At 47.3% G+C, this 18,055-nt stretch overlaps 1 protein-coding gene across 2 annotated transcripts in view; it reads right to left on the bottom strand.

Annotated features, from left to right (window-relative positions):
* Nucleotides 1–18,055, bottom strand: part of atf6 (activating transcription factor 6) — a 108,153-nt gene that overhangs the window by 78,639 nt on the left and 11,459 nt on the right. The window contains exons 2-6 of one of the 2 annotated variants that reach the window (XM_084310197.1): nucleotides 11,325–11,401; nucleotides 10,472–10,547; nucleotides 6,471–6,550; nucleotides 3,732–3,855; nucleotides 3,012–3,191 (exon numbers count right to left, since the gene is read on the bottom strand). In XM_084310197.1, the coding sequence (XP_084166323.1) occupies nucleotides 3,012–3,191; nucleotides 3,732–3,855; nucleotides 6,471–6,550; nucleotides 10,472–10,547; nucleotides 11,325–11,401 (537 nt within the window). The remainder of the gene's footprint in view (nucleotides 1–3,011; nucleotides 3,192–3,731; nucleotides 3,856–6,470; nucleotides 6,551–10,471; nucleotides 10,548–11,324; nucleotides 11,402–18,055) is intronic. The other variant, XM_084310198.1, reaches the window with a different exon arrangement.

The following is an 18,055-nucleotide window of genomic DNA, read 5'->3' as shown; positions in this document are numbered from 1 at the left end:
GAGAGAGCGAGCGAGAGCTGCGAGAGAGCGAGCGAGAGCTGCGAGAGAGAGAGAGAGCGAGAGAGAAAAAAGATAATTCTGTCATTACAACATCGACTGGGACGCACGCAGCCCTAATCTTTCATGGCTTTGGGGTAGAATTCCGCTTCCAGTTGACAGAAATACCATCCGATCTGGCTAGCCAAATTATTAGGACTGGAGAAAGTGAACTGATAATGTAGTCGTCTCATTAATGTCCTGTGTGGGAGAGAGGGAATTAGCTGAATGTGCTGCGCTGCTGTATCTCTGGAGGGGACACTTCGCTCTCAAGAGCCACGTCAACTTACTTGGCAACACTGTTGCCATCGTTTGGCCTATTAGCGGAGTTTTGCCTGCAGATGACATCCTTTGGTTCAGGCCTGTTGACAGCTCCAGACAGGCCATGTAATCATATAATGAAAGAGACTTATATTACTACTGTCCGTTAACAGATTCTGCTCTGTTGTCTTGATGTGGACTGCCTTCCTTTAGCTGTTAATCCAGTAGCTGTCACAAAGTCCTGCTCGCAATTTGGGGTTGACACAATTTCTCACTTGGACTAAGTCAAGGGGTCCCTGGACATGAAGAATCACAGAGGTGACGGCCGCCACAGTGGGGGCGAAATGGCCGCAGTCAGTCACCAAATCAAAAATGGCTGCCTTTGACTCTCTAGGTCAGGGGTCGGCAACCTGCGGCTCCGAGGCCGCATGCAGCTCTTTAGCCAATCCCTGGCCCAAAAAAAAAGAAAAAAAATGTTTTTTTTAATTTTGGAGATCGATGTCATACACTGAAATGAAAAAATATTTCATCAACAAAAATATTTCATCAACTAAAATATACAGTACGTCACACCCCGCGCCTCTCCCTGCCGTCTGCAAGTGGCTAATCTTGAGTTTCCGACCCCCCAGTAAGCTAACCATGGATAAATCCAAAAAAAGGAAAGTCTGAGGAAAATAGAGGGTTTTTATTCAGCGTGGACAGATTCATTTGCTTTCACGACTAACGATGCAGGCTTACCTGTATGCCTGATATGTGGTGAGAAATGTGCGAACAACGAAACATTTACTTTTTATTTTATAGATTTTCCACAAATAAGGGAAGGACTCTAATAGAGCTGCATAGTTCAGGGTTTTATTTCAAAGTAGGTCTACAGATGCCAGTGTTTTTTCTTCTCTTCTGTGTTTTATTTCAAAGTAGCTCTACACATGGTAGTCTTTTTTTCAAAGTGGACTACTTTTTATTTGATAAATGTTCCACAAATAAGGGAAGGACTCAAATATACCTGAATAGTTCAGGATTTTATTTCAAAGCAGGTCTACAGACACCAGTGTTTTGTCTCCTCTTCTGTGTTTTATTTTAAAATAGGTCTACACAGCCAGTATTTTTTCTCCTCTTCATAAGGTTTTCCTTTGTTATAACAGGTAAAAACAGCAATAAAAAGTCAAACAAAATCTTTTTGTTGTGTGCTATAAGTATAAAGTATAATAAATCGCAAATTACTTTGGGTATGCAATTGTCAGGCGTTTTATGCTAAATGTGGGGTATGCTTGGGGATATATAAAATGTTATCTTCATTTTAAGGGTAAATAGGTTGTGCGGCTCCCTGAGCATTTTATTTTGTGGGACGGGGGAAAAGTGGCTCTTTTTATAGTAAAGGTTGCTGACCCCTGCTCTAGGTGAATAGGCCAAAATAATTTAATAATAGATATCACTATGAAACTTCCCCAGTTTATTACTTACATAACAACAAATAAGAAATGTATTGGACGTTTTCTGAAATGTTATATTTATACATGCCGTGTGGCGGACCATCACCTCTGTGATTCTTCATGTCCAGGGACCCCTTTGACTTTTAGTCCAAGTGAGACATTTGAAATTGTGTGTCAACCCCAAATTGTGAGCAGGACTTCATGGCAGCTACAGGAGTGTGTGTGGAGCGGCCTCTGTGCAAATCATCTGTCCATTCGGGGGGAGAAAGTGGCTCGGGAGGTAGAGCGGTCGTCCGGGCAGCGTGTCGAAGTGTCCTTGAGCGAGACACTTTAACCCCTAACTGCTCCCGATGTGTGTGTGTGAACGTGTGAGTGGTTGGGTCAAATGTGAGGAACAAATTGTAAAGATAAAAGCCGCTATATAAATGCACCATTTATATATTTTCTTTACCATTCTGGCTCCACTATGTCGCTTGGCGTCCAATGATCGAAGGGTTGGTGGTTCGAATCCCGCTCAAGCCCGTGTCCATCCCATTGCCGTTGTGTCCTTGGGCAAGACACTTAACCTACTTGCCTCGTATGAATGTGTATGCATGTGAATGAATGTTGGTGGTGGTCGGAGGGGCCGTAGGCGATGATTATTCGCCACGCTTCCGTGAGTCTGCCTCAGGGCAGCTCTGGCTGCAACTGTAGCTTACCACCACCGGTATGACTGTGTCTGAACGAATAATGGACTCTGTAAGCGCTCTGGGGTCACTGGGGTGTCATGAAGAGCGCTATATAAATCCAATCCATTATTATTATTATTATTATTGTAAGATGTTGCTAGCCGCTCATTGTCTCGACATATGAGGTGCAGCTGCATAATTATTCACAGAAATCAAACTGAGAATGTGACTCAAGGACACATTTCAAGTAGTTAGGCGAGAGAGACCGTAGTAATCTGTGAATAGTGTATTCTATATTATCTCTATACAACAGGCCATAAGACAGTGTCAGGGGGACAGACAGCAGGACCTACTGCAGAGCATTGGAAGTAGGGATGCAGCGCCATCTGCTGGGCAAGACACAGCAGCACAATCATCATCTGGGAAAGATATCCATGCAACAAAACCATTCTCCTCTCTATACTGCAGTGCTATCCACCAAAAACGATCTATTTGAACAAAGAGCGACACAGAGGCCTTTGCGTGTCATCAGACTAGCGCCGTGTGCCGGCGATGCATAATAGGGGCGCCCAGTGTGATGCAATGAGGAGTAATGTGGCGCAGTGCAATCTCTGACCTGGAGGGGGTGCCGGCTGGATGCTGATCGGAGCCGGTTTGACCACAGGCAGCACGGTGGTCTGAAGGGGCTGGAGGATGATGGTCTTGGCCTGCAGGGGGGCTGCTGCGTGGGCCAGGGGCACAGCTGTGATCACTGGCCTGGGCTGGATGGGCCTCTTCACAGGCTGGGTTGGTTTAGCTGAGGAGGGGAGGAGGAGGAGGAGGAGGAGGAGGAGGAGGAGGAGGAGGAGGAGGAGGAGGAGGAGGAGGAGGAGGAGGAGGAGGAGAGACCAAACAGATACAGCGTTTAGGAAAAACACACGACAGATTGACTCACAACTGGGGGCGCAGAAAATGTACAGTTGAAATGCACAACACAACACGACACAATTGAGTCATCGCTGAATTAGACAAAAGGACCGTGGAAATTGAGAATTATTTTTCAAGGTATTAAATGGTAAATGGTGCATTTATATAGTTTTATACAAAGCACTTTACAATTTTTGTACCTCACATTCACTCACACACACCAATGGTGGAGGCGACCACACAAGGTGCCAACCTACACATCGGGAGCAATTAGGGGTTAAATGTCTTGCTCAAGGACACATCGACATACTGCCCGGGGGGAGCGGGAATCAAACACGGGAACCTTCCAACTACCAGACGACCTGCTCGACCTCCTGAGCCCCTGTCAGAGGAGGTGGCTCATACAGAGGTCTGTGGAAGGCCCTCTCACCTCGTGCGGCCTGGCTGGCCCTCTTCGGGGCTCTCTTGACCGGCGGAGGGGCCTCATAGAAGCCACTGGACTCCGAGCAGATGGACGCAGGCGAGGGCTGGGACCCAGGAGACAGAGCCTCGTCCTGGAGACCAAGCAGAATGAGCTCATAGGGACTTTCATTTACATTACATTTTACATTTTGTCATTTAGCTGAAACGCTTTTATCCAAAGCGACTTCTGTCGCTTCTGACAAGTTCTGTACGACAAGTCATCAGGAAGGGCACAACTCTATCAGCTGAGTAACAATGTTCATCAAAGTGTTGAGTGCTACAGTGTAGGTTAGTTTATTAGGACAAGTGTAAGGTTAGTTAGGTTATAAAAAAAATAATAATGTATTTCAGATATTGGTTGAAGGAGTGTGTCTTTAGTCGACGGCAAAAGATTGGATGGGTTTTGGCTGTCCTAACTGTGGTGGGAAGTTCGTTCCACCATTGAGGGGCAAGGACTGAGAATAGGCGGCTTCTCTTTGATGACCCTCCCGCGTCTATTCTTTTTTTTTAATCTTTTTCCCCCTCCTTTTTCCTCCGATTTTCTCCCATCCCAATGTTAGTCGTTATGCCAATTCCCAATCCCCTTCCTGGTCGCTGCGCACCTACCCCCCACAGTCGGTCTGGGAGAGTGGAGGCTATCACATGCTTCCTCCGACACACGTCTAGCCAATCAACCGCTTCTTTTCACCTGGCAGCGCGGACTCTCGCTGAGAGGGTGTAACGTGTGGAAGGATCACACTACCCCCCTTAGATCCTATCCGCACTGAGCAGGCGCCCCGACCGAACTGTAGGAGTCGCTGTTTACAACGACCCGGACCCACCCGCCAGCTTTCCCACCCTCTAATACAGCCAATTGTATTAGTGTGAACGGCCAGCCAAGCTGGTGACAACGCCGGAGCTGTGAGCTGGATTCGAACAGGCGAACTCCCGCGTCTATTCTAATACCAACGCAGTTGTGCGTTTTGCGAATCTGATTGGCCACTGACGTTTCTGGTCATGTGACATGTGCACCCAATCGCGTGACGAGCTGTGTCTTTGCCCATTTCCGCGTTGAACAGCCTGCAAACTACCTGGCGTTCTATCGCCATGCTCTAAGACAAACTCTAACCTTAACCAACTTCGAAAGAGTGCCTAAGCTTAACCGTCGAAAGAACTTGCCGTCACACGATTGGTGCACATGTCACATGACCAGAAACGTCAGTGGCCAATCAGATTCGCAAAACGCACAACTGCGTTGGTATTAGAATATAGGCGACCCTCCCGAGGCTCGGACAGGAGTGGGTCTGAGGCGGCCAGAAGATGCAGAGCGTGGGGGTCTTAAGGGTGTGTAGTTAGAGACCATTGACCGGAGGTAGGCAGGAGCCGTTCCCTTCGCCGCACTTTCACAGCAGAGGGAGTCACAAACCAGTACGATTATGTGACCAAACATCAAAAAATTTATTAAAAGTATAGCTACGTTTTAATGACCTGCAGTAATGTCAATCACAGGCAAAACACTGTTAACATTAATCCTTATTGTAAGAGCCAATTTACATGGTTGTAGTGCCATGTGTTATATTTTATGCATTTGTTTTGTTTTTATGTATTTGTGTTGATTTCTGCCTGTAGACAGCCATGCCTGCTATGGTTTATGGCATCAGTTCCCATTGCTCACCAGTAGGTGACTTACGTGGCTACTTAGTGGGTAATGGGACTGATGACAATCAGGTGCATTTGGTTACCGGCAGAGCCTAACAGTTTTTGAGCGTCACGTCACGTCACATCGACACGGCACGTTATCATTGTTTGGTGAATCGTTTTGTTTGTAGTATAAGAATGTTATGTTGTGCAAGATATTACCGTTGGCGTTACTTCATATCACATGCAAATTGTGCATCGATTATCGTTTCGTGTAAATAAACCCAGTTGGGGGTATTATTGCAACGGACCTTGTGGACATTCTATTTTTGGATCAGACGAGTAGCCTTCACGAGCCACAGACGCGTCAACTATATGTTTTAGCCGGTAACAGCCTCCTCAAGGGCTTTATAGATTTATTGTTTTTGTTTAATCAAGTTAGGCCCTTACACTTATAGTCAACAGCACATCAAGCACAATGGTCCCGTGTTCACTAGAATACACATGTCCTTGGCGGTATTCAAATGACTTTGTATGTTCATGAGTGTATGAACATATCCTTCAGGTTCAGCGTCGGGTGTTGGGTTACTAAAGGAATACCTTCCCTTGTCCTCACTTTGACACGTGAGAAAACAACTGCCTGCTAAATTATGCTAATTTGGGCAAAGTTGTCAGCACCTTTTTTAATGAGGGGGCAGGCAGTCAGACGTCCTGCAGACAGTGGATAATTCGTTTGACAAGGTGCTTAAGACATTCGTTAATAAGCATCTCAGGTGCCTGTGTGTGTGCGTGTGTGTGTGCGTGTGTGTGTAATCGCGCATATACTGTGTATTTGTCAAAAGCAAACGAGCAGCTGCCAGACAGTTTGATATTGAATGTCTGGGCACCATCTGGGAAAAAAAAGTTTTTTCAAATATATTATGTGCCAATATGGGCATATACCTAAAACACTCACACACAACCCAACAAATCAAGTGCCCAAACACAGACTCTCTTTAGTGCCAAATATAAAAAGAAAATGTGCATGGACCATAAGCAAGCCAAGCAGAGCAGATAGCGAGGGGGGCGGATAGGGCAGCCGGTAACTTACTGATAGGGAACATGGAGACAAGGCTTCCACTGAGGCAGGCGAGGGAACAGAGCTCAGAGAGTCCACGCTCACCTCACCATCTGGACACACAAGGACAGGGAGAAAGAGAGGCACGTCATATATAGACCAACATTATCAACCTGGCCATAGGAAGAAAGCAGAGCCTTACTGCACTAAAGATAGAGGTGTAATGACACATGTCCAGATTCCCGAGACAGTAACCTTTTCAGGTCATTTCACTTGATTAAGGAATAAGGACATTTTGATTGGAAAAGGAGCTCTAGACTTCAGATATCCATTGTTTCATGTGAGAAAAACACGATAAAGATATATTTGTATATCTTCTCCCGACCACCCCAAAATCATCTCTCAACCCCCCGGTGAGACAAAAAACAGGAGAACGGTGAGATATCTAGGGAAGAGAACGAGAGTGTTGACAACACAGAGGTTTCAATACACTGTATTAAACATACAGTAAATGTTTTAGCAAATCTTCCGATTCTGTATCGAGATCGTCACACATCCCTAACATTGAATTACACACTCTATATAACATGTCTTAACCCTTTCACAACCGCACTACCAAATGGTTAACCCTTTCACTGCGACAATACATAAGGTTAACCCTTTCACCACCACACGGCAAAGGGTTAACCCTTTCACTACCACACTACAGAAGGTTAACCCTTTACTATCACACTACAGACGGTAACCGGAACAGTGAGACAACGAGGGTTAACTTTCTGTAGTGTGGTAGTGAAAGGGTTAATACTAGGGATGTCCGATATTATCGGCCGATATTGGCATTCAAATGTAATATTTTTTAACATTTATTTAACCTTTATTTACCCAGGCAAGCAAGTAAGAACAAATTCTTATTTTATTTATTGTGAAAAGTATGCATAATGTTGTGTTTTTTGGGGGGGAAACCCTGCATATATATCGGTATCGGTTGATCGGTATCAGAAATTAAGAGTTGGACAATATCGGCAGAGGTGCGTTGCTCATGGGACAGGGTTGCACGCCGTGCAACCAGTCTATGAGCACGCACATGCACAGATGTGCACGCGCGTGCACACAGGAATGCGCTGCACTCGACTGATGCGCCAACTCGCTAAGTACTACTTTGCATAACAATACGGCCGGTTGTCAGGTGTTCAAATACGTTCTCAGATACATTCACACAAATCTTGTGAATGAAATGTGTTACATTCCATTCGTAGAGGCAATTAGGCACTGTCTTTAGTCTGTGTATGCGAGGGAACATTTATGCGCATGCGCATGCGCGGGAGCGTCATTAAAACAGTGCAACCAGTCGTCCCATGAGCAACGCATGCCTGAATATCGGTATATCGGATATCGGTAAAGAAGCCAATATCGAACATCCCTAGTTAATACCAAGGGTTGAAAATAACACTGGCCAAATCTGGGTAACGTTGTCAGTGATGGGCAACTGCTTGAGCCAACTATGAGCTATAAATGCAAAATAATGATTGGCATCGATAATAATAATAATAATAATAATAATAAATAATAATAATAATAATAATAATAATAATAATAATAATAATAATAATAATAATAATAATAATAATAATAATAATAATAATAATAATAATAATAATAATAATAATAATAATAATAATAATAATAATAATAATAATGCAGGACCTCTTTAGGAGTCTTTATTCGGCATGCAACGAACTGGACATGCAATTGGAGCGGCACACACACACAATGCATTGTCTTTTTCTCAGTCGCCGATGCAATTGAGTCTCTGCGCCTAACCAATCCCGTCACATTCTTGCTGTGAGGTGACAGTGTTAACCACTACACCACCGTGCCACTCGATCCCCCAATTAAAATGTCTGTAGGCACTGCTCCAGTCACCAGTGCTGAGACACCATGCTAAAAGATGCTCTACCTCCCAACAAAAAGCATTAAAACACTAAATGTGACATTAGTACTTGTAGATGAAGTGACATTGGAGAACCTGTATTACTGAAACAATGCTAATTTTATATAAAATGTATTGTGGTAATAGCTGATACAGGAACAGAGCTCTTCTTGAGAAGTTTGTTGGATATAACCAGTAACTAAGGCCTTGTCAGGTAGGTTTTTCTATGCGGCTTGGCCTTTCGTCTACACACAAACTGCGTTTAAACTTTTAGGTCACTGAAAGCGGACCTTTTTGAAAACTCCTGCCAGGCTGAATATTTTTTAGAAACAGTGTATTTGTGTTATATGGGTGAAACCTGAGCTTATGGAAAATGCTGACATCATGACTGATGGCCCGTAGTTATGGATGGGTACCGTTCACATTTGAACCGATACGGTACCGGTACCTGTGAATCGATACCGGTACCCAACGGTACCTTTTTTCAGTACTTTAGTCTCTAAAAATTTAATCTACCTACCTCAGTTGTGAAAAAAAAATCCAAACTTCAAATAATCACACTTTCGACCGTTTTCGGCTTGCCATTGCCCCGACTGCTTTGTTGTTGAATCAAGTCAAATCCTAGGTAAGCGTATATTGTGTGTGTGAAAGTTGACGTGAAGAAAATAAAGTTAAAAAAAAAACAAAGATATATATACCGGTATATATTTTTTTTTACAGTACCGAAATCTGGCACCGACGGATCTCACGTGAATCGGTACTCGGTAGTACCGACGTGATTCGGTAGGTACCTTTAAAAGTACCTCATTCTGTACCCATCCCTACCCGTAGTACAATATTTTCTCTGCAATCAGGACCATGGAGAGGTCCCTGCAGCCCCCCTCCAGGGCCCTCATCTATCAATGCTGCGTACGCACAGGTACGTGCGTAAACCGTGCGTACCATAATTTCTAAGCAAAGTGTGGGATTTATCAATAAGAACGTGTGCTTGAGATTCTACGCACAGCTCCGACCGTGCGTACATGGCACCAAGCGGTAGAATAGGAAAACTGCAACAGACTGAATAATCTTTCATGCATTAGAGTTCCAACACCGACGTGTTCGGTATGACTCATAATTAATTATAGTTAATTGTAAGATAGAGACATGAGTGTAATTATTGTCAAATAGCATTTGGAATAGGTCTTTCCGAGTGAATGCAGCATGGTTTATCTTGCATTATCGGAAGACTTTGTCACGGATATGGCCGATATTTGCAGAGAGAACATAAGTAGAGTCCGCTACCCGGGTCACAAATTGTAGCATGAAACAACGCGCACGAATGCCATCCCTGTGCACATTCAAGTCCTCTTCACCCTGGGATTCTTCTCAGCGTGAGATTGGAGATCGCTCTGGCATTTCCCAACATCATCGGAGCAATAGAATGTACCCATGTGGCTGTCAAAGCTCCATCAATCAACAAATTCAGTTATGTGAATAGGGGGTGTTTAATTACCATATATGTTTAATTAGGGGCGGTTCTGTATGCAAATATTTAGAAGGACAGGAGACAGATCTAGTTGCTCAAGGTCGGCATTCCTTAACCTGGTTGTACCTGTTGTGAACAGAGTCTGTGTCTCTGTACCTGTTGTGAACAGAGACTGTGTGTCTGTACCTGTTGTGAACAGAGACTGTGTGTCTGTACCTGTTGTGAACAGAGTCTGTGTGTCTGTACCTGTTGTGAACAGAGTCTGTGTGTCTGTACCTGTTGTGAACAGAGACTGTGTGTCTGTACCTGTTGTGAACAGAGACTGTGTGTCTGTACCTGTTGTGAACAGAGACTGTGTGTCTGTACCTGTTGTGAACAGAGTCTGTGTGTCTGTACCTGTTGTGAACAGAGTCTGTGTCTCTGTACCTGTTGTGAACAGAGTCTGTGTGTCTGTACCTGTTGTGAACAGAGTCTGTGTGTCTGTACCTGTTGTGAACAGAGTCTGTGTGTCTGTACCTGTTGTGAACAGAGTCTGTGTGTCTGTACCTGTTGTGAACAGAGTCTGTGTGTCTGTACCTGTTGTGAACAGAGTCTGTGTGTCTGTACCTGTTGTGAACAGAGTCTGTGTGTCTTTACCTGTGCAGGTGCTACTTGTGTCCGTATTCCAGGGCGGCAGGTCCATGTCGAAGTCCAGGTCGGGGCCCCCGGCAACCTAACAAAACAATAACAACGTGATAATAACAACATGTAACCAGTACAGGAAAAACAATATAATTTTTTTGCCCAAACACATTTTCTTCAGATTTGCAAACAAACAATAACAATGACGGACAACAATAACCCCAACCCCTCCCATAGTAGCCCGTCTCAATTACCCAAAAACACAAAAAGAAAGGAGAGAAAAGAGGAGGAAACTAGGAAAGGGATGCTCGGGAGGAGAATAATAAAGGGGGCTCCTCTGGGACTCTCCAGAGGTCACCTAGGTACGTTAGAAGGGGCTTCCATCTGGCACTGAATCTCTCTCCTCCGAGTGTAAACTTGATTTTCTCCAACTTAGTAAAGAACATCATGTCTTCTAACCAGGAGGCTTGTGAGGGGGGATTTAGTGATCATTACTAATTCAAACAAAACCACAACAAATACAAACGTTTGCCAATTTGATCAAATGTTGGTCGTTAATTACTGAAAGAAAATCCCCTCCAGTCAGAGTGTTAGCTACTCACATAGCCAGCGTGCTCCAGTCAGAGTGTTAGCTACTCACATAGAGAGCGTGCTCCAGTCAGAGTGTTAGCTACTCACATAGAGAGCGTGCTCCAGTCAGAGTGTTAGCTACTCACATAGAGAGCGTGCTCCAGTCAGAGTGTTAGCTACTCACATAGCCAGCGTGCTCCAGTCAGAGTGTTAGCTACTCACATAGCCAGCGTGCTCCAGTCAGAGTGTTAGCTACTCACATAGCCAGCGTGCTCCAGTCAGAGTGTTAGCTACTCACATAGCCAGCGTGCTCCAGGGCCTGAAGAAGGTCATCTGTATATCCCAGGTCCAACTCATCGAACAGGCTGATGTCTGCTTAAGGACATGCAAGCAAAGAGCAATTAGGGCATTCAGTGACTTGATCCGTTAAACTTGATTTAGATACACTGCCATAATCTGATTATTGACCTTATTCCAAGATCATGTTCTGATTAAGTCGTTTACATGATTTGCTTAATGCTGGTTATATAACCCATCCCATCCATATTTCTGTTTACATTACATACTACACACAGACAGTGTTGAGAGATATTATGGATCCATCCTGACCACATCCATCGCGGCAGATCCTTGGTCCTCCTTGATCCTTAACAGTACAATGATTAAATAATCTATACCTCCATCAAAGAATATTAACCTACATAATACAGTTTGGCTGTCATACTTGTGAATGAATGAATGAATGAAACGTTTATTTTTGAACATGTTATTCTCCATATTTCTCCAAACAACTCACAGTATCTTGTTCCGTCAAACCAAACAATCATAACAACAAATTAAAAAACATTAATAAAAAAAAACATAAAAAAAAGAAAAAATAATTAATTATAAACAAAAACATAAATAATATGTCCAAAAAAGGAGTAGAGGGAAGCTAAGCTTATTGATCCCTACCCCCTTACATTTATATTTGTTCTTCCATTAATTTTACTAGATATAACATAATTTAGTATATTACAATATTGAATATACTTTTACTTATATTAAAAGAAAAAACTTGATTCACTTGACAGCAGTGAATATAGTACAGCACTACATACACAATATAACATAACTTTGTTTATCCTCAATACTCATTTCTGTATTTCTCTAATGTGTATTTTTTCAGCTGCTTTTTAAATTGTGCCACATGTTTACTCAGTTTGATGTATTCTAGTAAATTATTCCACAACTTCACTCCACACACCGATATGCACATGCTTTTCAGCGTGGTGTGTACCATTGGTTGTTTAAGATTCCCTCTCCCTCTTAAATTATATTCTCCTTCCCTGTCTCTGAACCATTTTTGAATGTTGCCTGGAATTAGCTTGTATCTGGCTTTGTATACAATGAAGGCAGTTTTGAAATCCACTAGGTCCATACATTTCAATGCTTGTAGCTTTATAAATAAGTTATTGGTGTGTTCATAATATCCTACATTGTTGATTATTCTTATTGCTTTTTTTTGCATGGTGCATATTGGCTGTAGAGTGCTTTTGTAGGTATTACCCCACACCTCCGCACAGTAGCTCATATATGGTAGGAAGAGTGTACAGTACAGTGTATACAGTGTTTTTTGGTTTAGAATGTGTCTTATCTTGCATAAAACACCAACACTGACTCCGTGCCAATTTAGTCCTGACATATTTGATATGAGGTTTCCAGTTGAGTTTGTGGTCTATTATCACACCCAGAAATGTATTCTCAAATACCCTCTCCAGTTTAATACTATCAATCATTAGTTCAACCGGTGTATTTACTTGTATATCACGTTTACCAAATATCATGATTTTTTTGTTTTTTTTATATTTAATGATAATTTATTTACATCAAACCACACTTTCAGCTTGGTTAGCTCAGCTGCGACATTCTTTAAAAGCATTAGGTAGGGGCGGTCAGGTGGCGTAGCGGAGATTGCGTTCGTCACCAACCCCGGAGACGCTGGATTCGCCTGTTCGAATCCAGCTCACAGCTCCGGGGTTGTCACCAGCTTGGCTGGCCGTTCACACTAATACAATTGGCATTATTAGAGGGTGGGAGAAGCTGGCGGGGTGGGTCCGGGTCGTTGTAAACAGCGACTCCTACAGTTCGGTCGGGGCGCCTGCTAAGCGCGGATAGGATCTAAGGGCGGTAGTGTGATCCTTCCACACGTTACACGCTCTCAGTGAGAGTCCGTTCTGCCAGGTGAAAAGAAGCGGTTGTGTTTTATGGTTTGACACCGACCCCAAACGCAACGACACAAGAGAGTAGGATTCAGAGTTGCCAAATACGAGGGCTTGTTTATTTGGTACTAGGAATAAGAGAAACAGGGAAAGCAAGTCAAACAAGACAGGTACAATGATCAAGGGGCAAAGTTCTGCTGCTCTGCAGCTTCTCCCGTGAGGGTTGTCTTGGGAAGCAGGTGTTGACTTCTGAACCGCTCTGCAGAATCCTCTCGGTGGGTTCTCAGATGTTGTTGCGAGACCGAGAGAGGGAGAGAGGGAACGAGTCAGTGACAGAGCAGTCTTAAACGAGCAGGAGAACAGGGTGTTCAATTCTTCGTGTAAACAACACAGTGAGCACAGTTCCAAACACAGCCCAAGTGAATCTCTTCGTGTTAACAACACAGAGAGCACAATTCCAAAAACAGCCCAAGTGAAACTCTTCGTGTTAACAACACAGTGAGCTAAATCCAAACACAGTCCCAGTGAATATCTTCATGTAAACACACAGTGAATATCTTCATGTAAACACACAGTGAATATCTTCATGTAAACACACAGTCCAATTGTGAAATAATATCTTCGGTGTGAGCAAACACACAGTGGATATCTTCATGTAAACACACAGTCCAATTGTGAAATAATATCTTCGGTGTGAGCTAGCACACAGAGGGAGATGGTAGATCCCAAAATATTATTCCATAAAGGAATACGCAAAAATAGATAATGGCTGGGTGAGTGACTGTTTGACAAAAGGTGGTAGTCTTCAGTGTAAGTTTACACACGAAAAGTGGAATAGGTCAAGAACAGTCAAAAAGATAACTCACCCAGACGAGATGCGTAATTGGAACTGGAACAACAGTGGAGGCGAGCGCGCGCCACGGGAGCAGGTATCCAAGCGAAGGCTTCTAGGAATTCCTGGAGAACAGCACAGAGAAAAAAGCAGCAGCAACAGCAACGGGGAAAAATATCCAGAGACAAATCAAGGCGACAAAACAAGACGATCCAACAACTTAGGGTGGGGAAAAACGGGGTATAAATAATGAGGGATCGATTGATTGAAAAGCGTGGGGAAGTGAGAGAACCAATCAGCGACGTCTCTGATGACGTCAACGGGGAGAAAGCAGTGACAGCTGGGGAATGTGATTGAAAAGCGTGGGGAAGTGAGAGAACCAATCAGCGACGTCTCTGATGACGTCAACGGGGAGAAACGTGTGAACGAGGGGATAGAACCAATTGACAGAAAAATGAATGAAAACAAAGCGAGGGTGGTTAAAGGAACAGAACGAGTGAGAGAGCAAGGACAGAACCCTCACAGTACCCCCCCCTCCACGGGAGCCACCCGGCGACCAGGCCGACCCGGCTCGCCAGGATGGGCTCGATGGAAGTCGGTGATCAAGCCGGGATCCACGATGAGCTGCCGGGAGACCCAGCTACGCTCCTCAGGGCCGTAACCCCCCCAGTCCACCAGGTATTGGAACCCCCGGCCCCGCCGACGAACGCCCATCAACCGGCGGACCTGCCACTGGGGGTGACCATCCACTAGCACAGGAGGCGGCGGATCAGGAGCCGGAGGCATAAGGGGACAGAGGGAGACGGGCTTAACCCGGGAGACATGGAACACGGGGTGGATGTGCATGGATGCAGGAAGCTTCAGGCGCAGGGCCGCCGGACTGAGTATCTTCAGGACCTCGAAAGGACCGACGAAGCGGGGGTTGAGCTTCTTGGCCGAGGACCGTAGCGGGAGGTCCTTCGCGGAGAGCCACACCCTCTGCCCAGGGCGGTAAGTCGGCGCGGGAACCCGGCGCCGGTCGGCACCACGACAGGCGCGCTCAGATGTTCGGAGCAGCGCGGTCCTGGTGATCTCCCAAACTCGACGGCAGCGGTCGAGGTGGACCTGCACGGAGGGAACTGCCACTTCCGTCTCCTGTGCGGGAAAAAGAGGGGGCTGGTAGCCCAGGGAGGCCTCAAAAGGGGAGAGGCCGGTGGCGGAACTGACCATTGAGTTGATGGAGTACTCAACCCAGGGAAGGAAACGGCTCCAGGATGCCGGCCTCTCGGCTGCCACACACCGAAGAGCAGACTCCACGCTCTGGTTCATCCTCTCCGTCTGCCCGTTTGTCTGGGGATGATAGCCAGAGGAGAGACTGACCGTTGCCCCCAATCCTTTGCAGAAAGCCCGCCATACCTGGGAGGTGAACTGGGGCCCCCGGTCAGAGACGATGTCCTGGGGAAAGCCGTGAAGGCGGAACACGTGGTGCGTCAGGAGGTCCGCCGTCTCGGCTGCTGAGGGAAGCTTGGAGAGGGCCACGAGGTGGACCCCCTTGCTGAATCGATCCACCACGGTCAGAAGGCAGGTGTTCCCCTGGGAGGAGGGTAGACCAGTGACGAAGTCGAGCGCCACATGTGACCACGGACGGCTTGGAACGGGAAGGGGCTGCAAGAGCCCGGAGGGTGCCTGGTGAGAGGCCTTGCTGCGGGCACAGACCGCGCAGGCCAATACGAACTCCTTGACGTCGTTCCGCATGGTGGGCCACCAGAAACGACGAGCCAGGAAGGAGAACGTGCGATGGACGCCTGGGTGGCAGGCGAACCGGCTGGTATGGCCCCACAGCAGTACCTGGGACCGGACAGAGTCGGGGACGAAGAGACGGCTCCTAGGGACGTTGCTTGGAGCACGTTGGAAGCGAAGGGCACGCCTCACCACACCCTCGATGCCCAAGGTGATGGCTCCAACCACTCGGGCCTCCGGGATGATGGGAGATGGGACCTCAGAGGGTGGAGCCCCCTTGGAGTGCATCCGGGACAGAGAGTCGGCCTTCGTGTTGCGGGAACCGGGGCGGAAGGTCAGCGAGAAGTCGAACCGACTGAGGAAACTGGCCCACCTCGCCTGCCGACCGTTGAGGCGCCTGGAAGCGCAGATGAACGTTAGGTTCTTGTGGTCCGTCCAGATGGTAAAAGGCTCCTCGGCACCCTCTAGCCAATGACGCCACTCCTCCAGCGCAGCCACGACCGCCAGTAGCTCCCGATTGCCGGTGTCGTAGTTCCTCTCGGCGGGGAGGAAGCGACGCGAGTAGAAGGCGCAAGGATGTACCTTCTGGTCGGAAGGAGAACGTTGGGATAGGACAGCGCCCAGACCAGAATCCGAGGCGTCCACCTCCACGATGAACTGTCTCTTGGGGTCAGGGTGGAGCAGGATAGGGGCGGAAGTGAACCTTCTCTTGAGGGAGCGGAACGCAGCGCATGCCGCTGGGGACCAGTCGAACGGCAGAGCGGGGGAGGTCAGCTTGGTAAGAGGCTCCGCCACTTGACTGTAGTTCCGGATGAACCTTCGGTAGAAGTTGGCGAACCCGAGGAAACTCTGTAACTCCTTCCGAGTGGTGGGTTCCGGCCAATCCTCCACAGCCTGGATCTTGCGAGGATCCGCTCGGGTCAAGCCCTTCTCAACGATGAAGCCCAGGTACTCGACGGAGTTGGAGTGGAAACGGCACTTCTCCGCCTTGACGAAGAGCCGATTGTGGAGGAGGCGCTCCAGCACCCGACGGACATGCAGGATGTGTTCCTCGAGGGTCCTGGAAAAGATAAGAATGTCGTCCAGGTACACCACCACGAACACCTCCAGCATGTCACGGAGGACATCGTTCATGAGTGCCTGGAATACCGCCGGGGCGTTGGTAAGGCCGAACGGCATCACAAGGTACTCATAGTGGCCCCTGGGGGTCTTGAAGGCGGTCTTCCATTCATCGCCCTCACGAATACGGACAAGATGGAAGGCACTTCGGAGATCCAGCTTGGTGAAGAACGAGGCCTGGGTCAGTGGCTCGAAGGTGGAGCTCATGAGAGGTAGGGGGTATTTGTTCTTGATGGTGATCTCGTTGAGCTGACGATAGTCGATGCAGGGTCGCAGGTCCCCATCCTTCTTACCAACAAAGAAGAACCCGGCTGCCACCGGGGAGGAGGAAGGCCGAATGAGTCCTGCTTCCAATGACTCAGAGATGTAGAGATCCATCGCCTTCTTCTCCGGGACAGTCAGACTGTAGAGGCGGCTGCCGGGAAGGGGAGCCCCTTGGCGGAGGTCGATGGCGCAGTCATAGGGGCGGTGAGGTGGAAGGGCCTGAGCCCTGGTCTTACTGAATACCTCCATGAGGTCGTGGTACTCAGGAGGAATGGACGAGGGGTCCGGGGGCAACTCACCAGCCGGTCTCCGGGATGGGGGACAGGACGCCGCCTGCAGACAGCGGGCGTGACAGGAGGAGCTCCAGCCCCTGATGGTACCGGAGGACCAGGCGATGTGGGGCTCGTGCAGCGCGAGCCAGGGCCTACCCAGGACCACCGGGACAAGGGGGGATTGGGTAATGAGGAACTGGATTCTCTCGACGTGGTTCCCAGCGATGGTCAGCACGACTGGGCCGGTGCGTTGAGAGATGTCGGCCAGGCGGTGTTGGTCCAACGAAAAGATCTCCAAGGGCCTCATAAGGGCCTCAAGAGGTATGTTGGCTTGGGTGGCAAACTCGAAGTCGAGGAAGTTCTCGTCTGCCCCAGAGTCGATGAGGGCCTCCACCGTGGCACGTTGGTCCCCCCAGGCCAGGGTGACGCTCATCAGATGGTCAGGGGGTGCGCGGCGCTGGGACTGGGAAAAACGGCTCACCAGGATCTCCCGGGGTCTTGGTGAGCCCGATCTTTTGGCCGGATAGGGCAGTCGGCGAGAAAGTGTCCCGTACCTCCGCAGTAGAGGCAGAGACCGGACCTGAGCCTTGCCTGACGCTCCACCTGGCTCAGACGAGAGCGT

The sequence above is a fragment of the Notolepis coatsorum genome (assembly GCF_963971535.1).
Source record: "Notolepis coatsorum genome assembly, chromosome: 3".
Classification (NCBI taxonomy): Eukaryota; Metazoa; Chordata; class Actinopteri; order Aulopiformes; family Paralepididae; genus Notolepis; species Notolepis coatsorum.
This window is presented reverse-complemented; position numbering and strand designations above follow the sequence as displayed.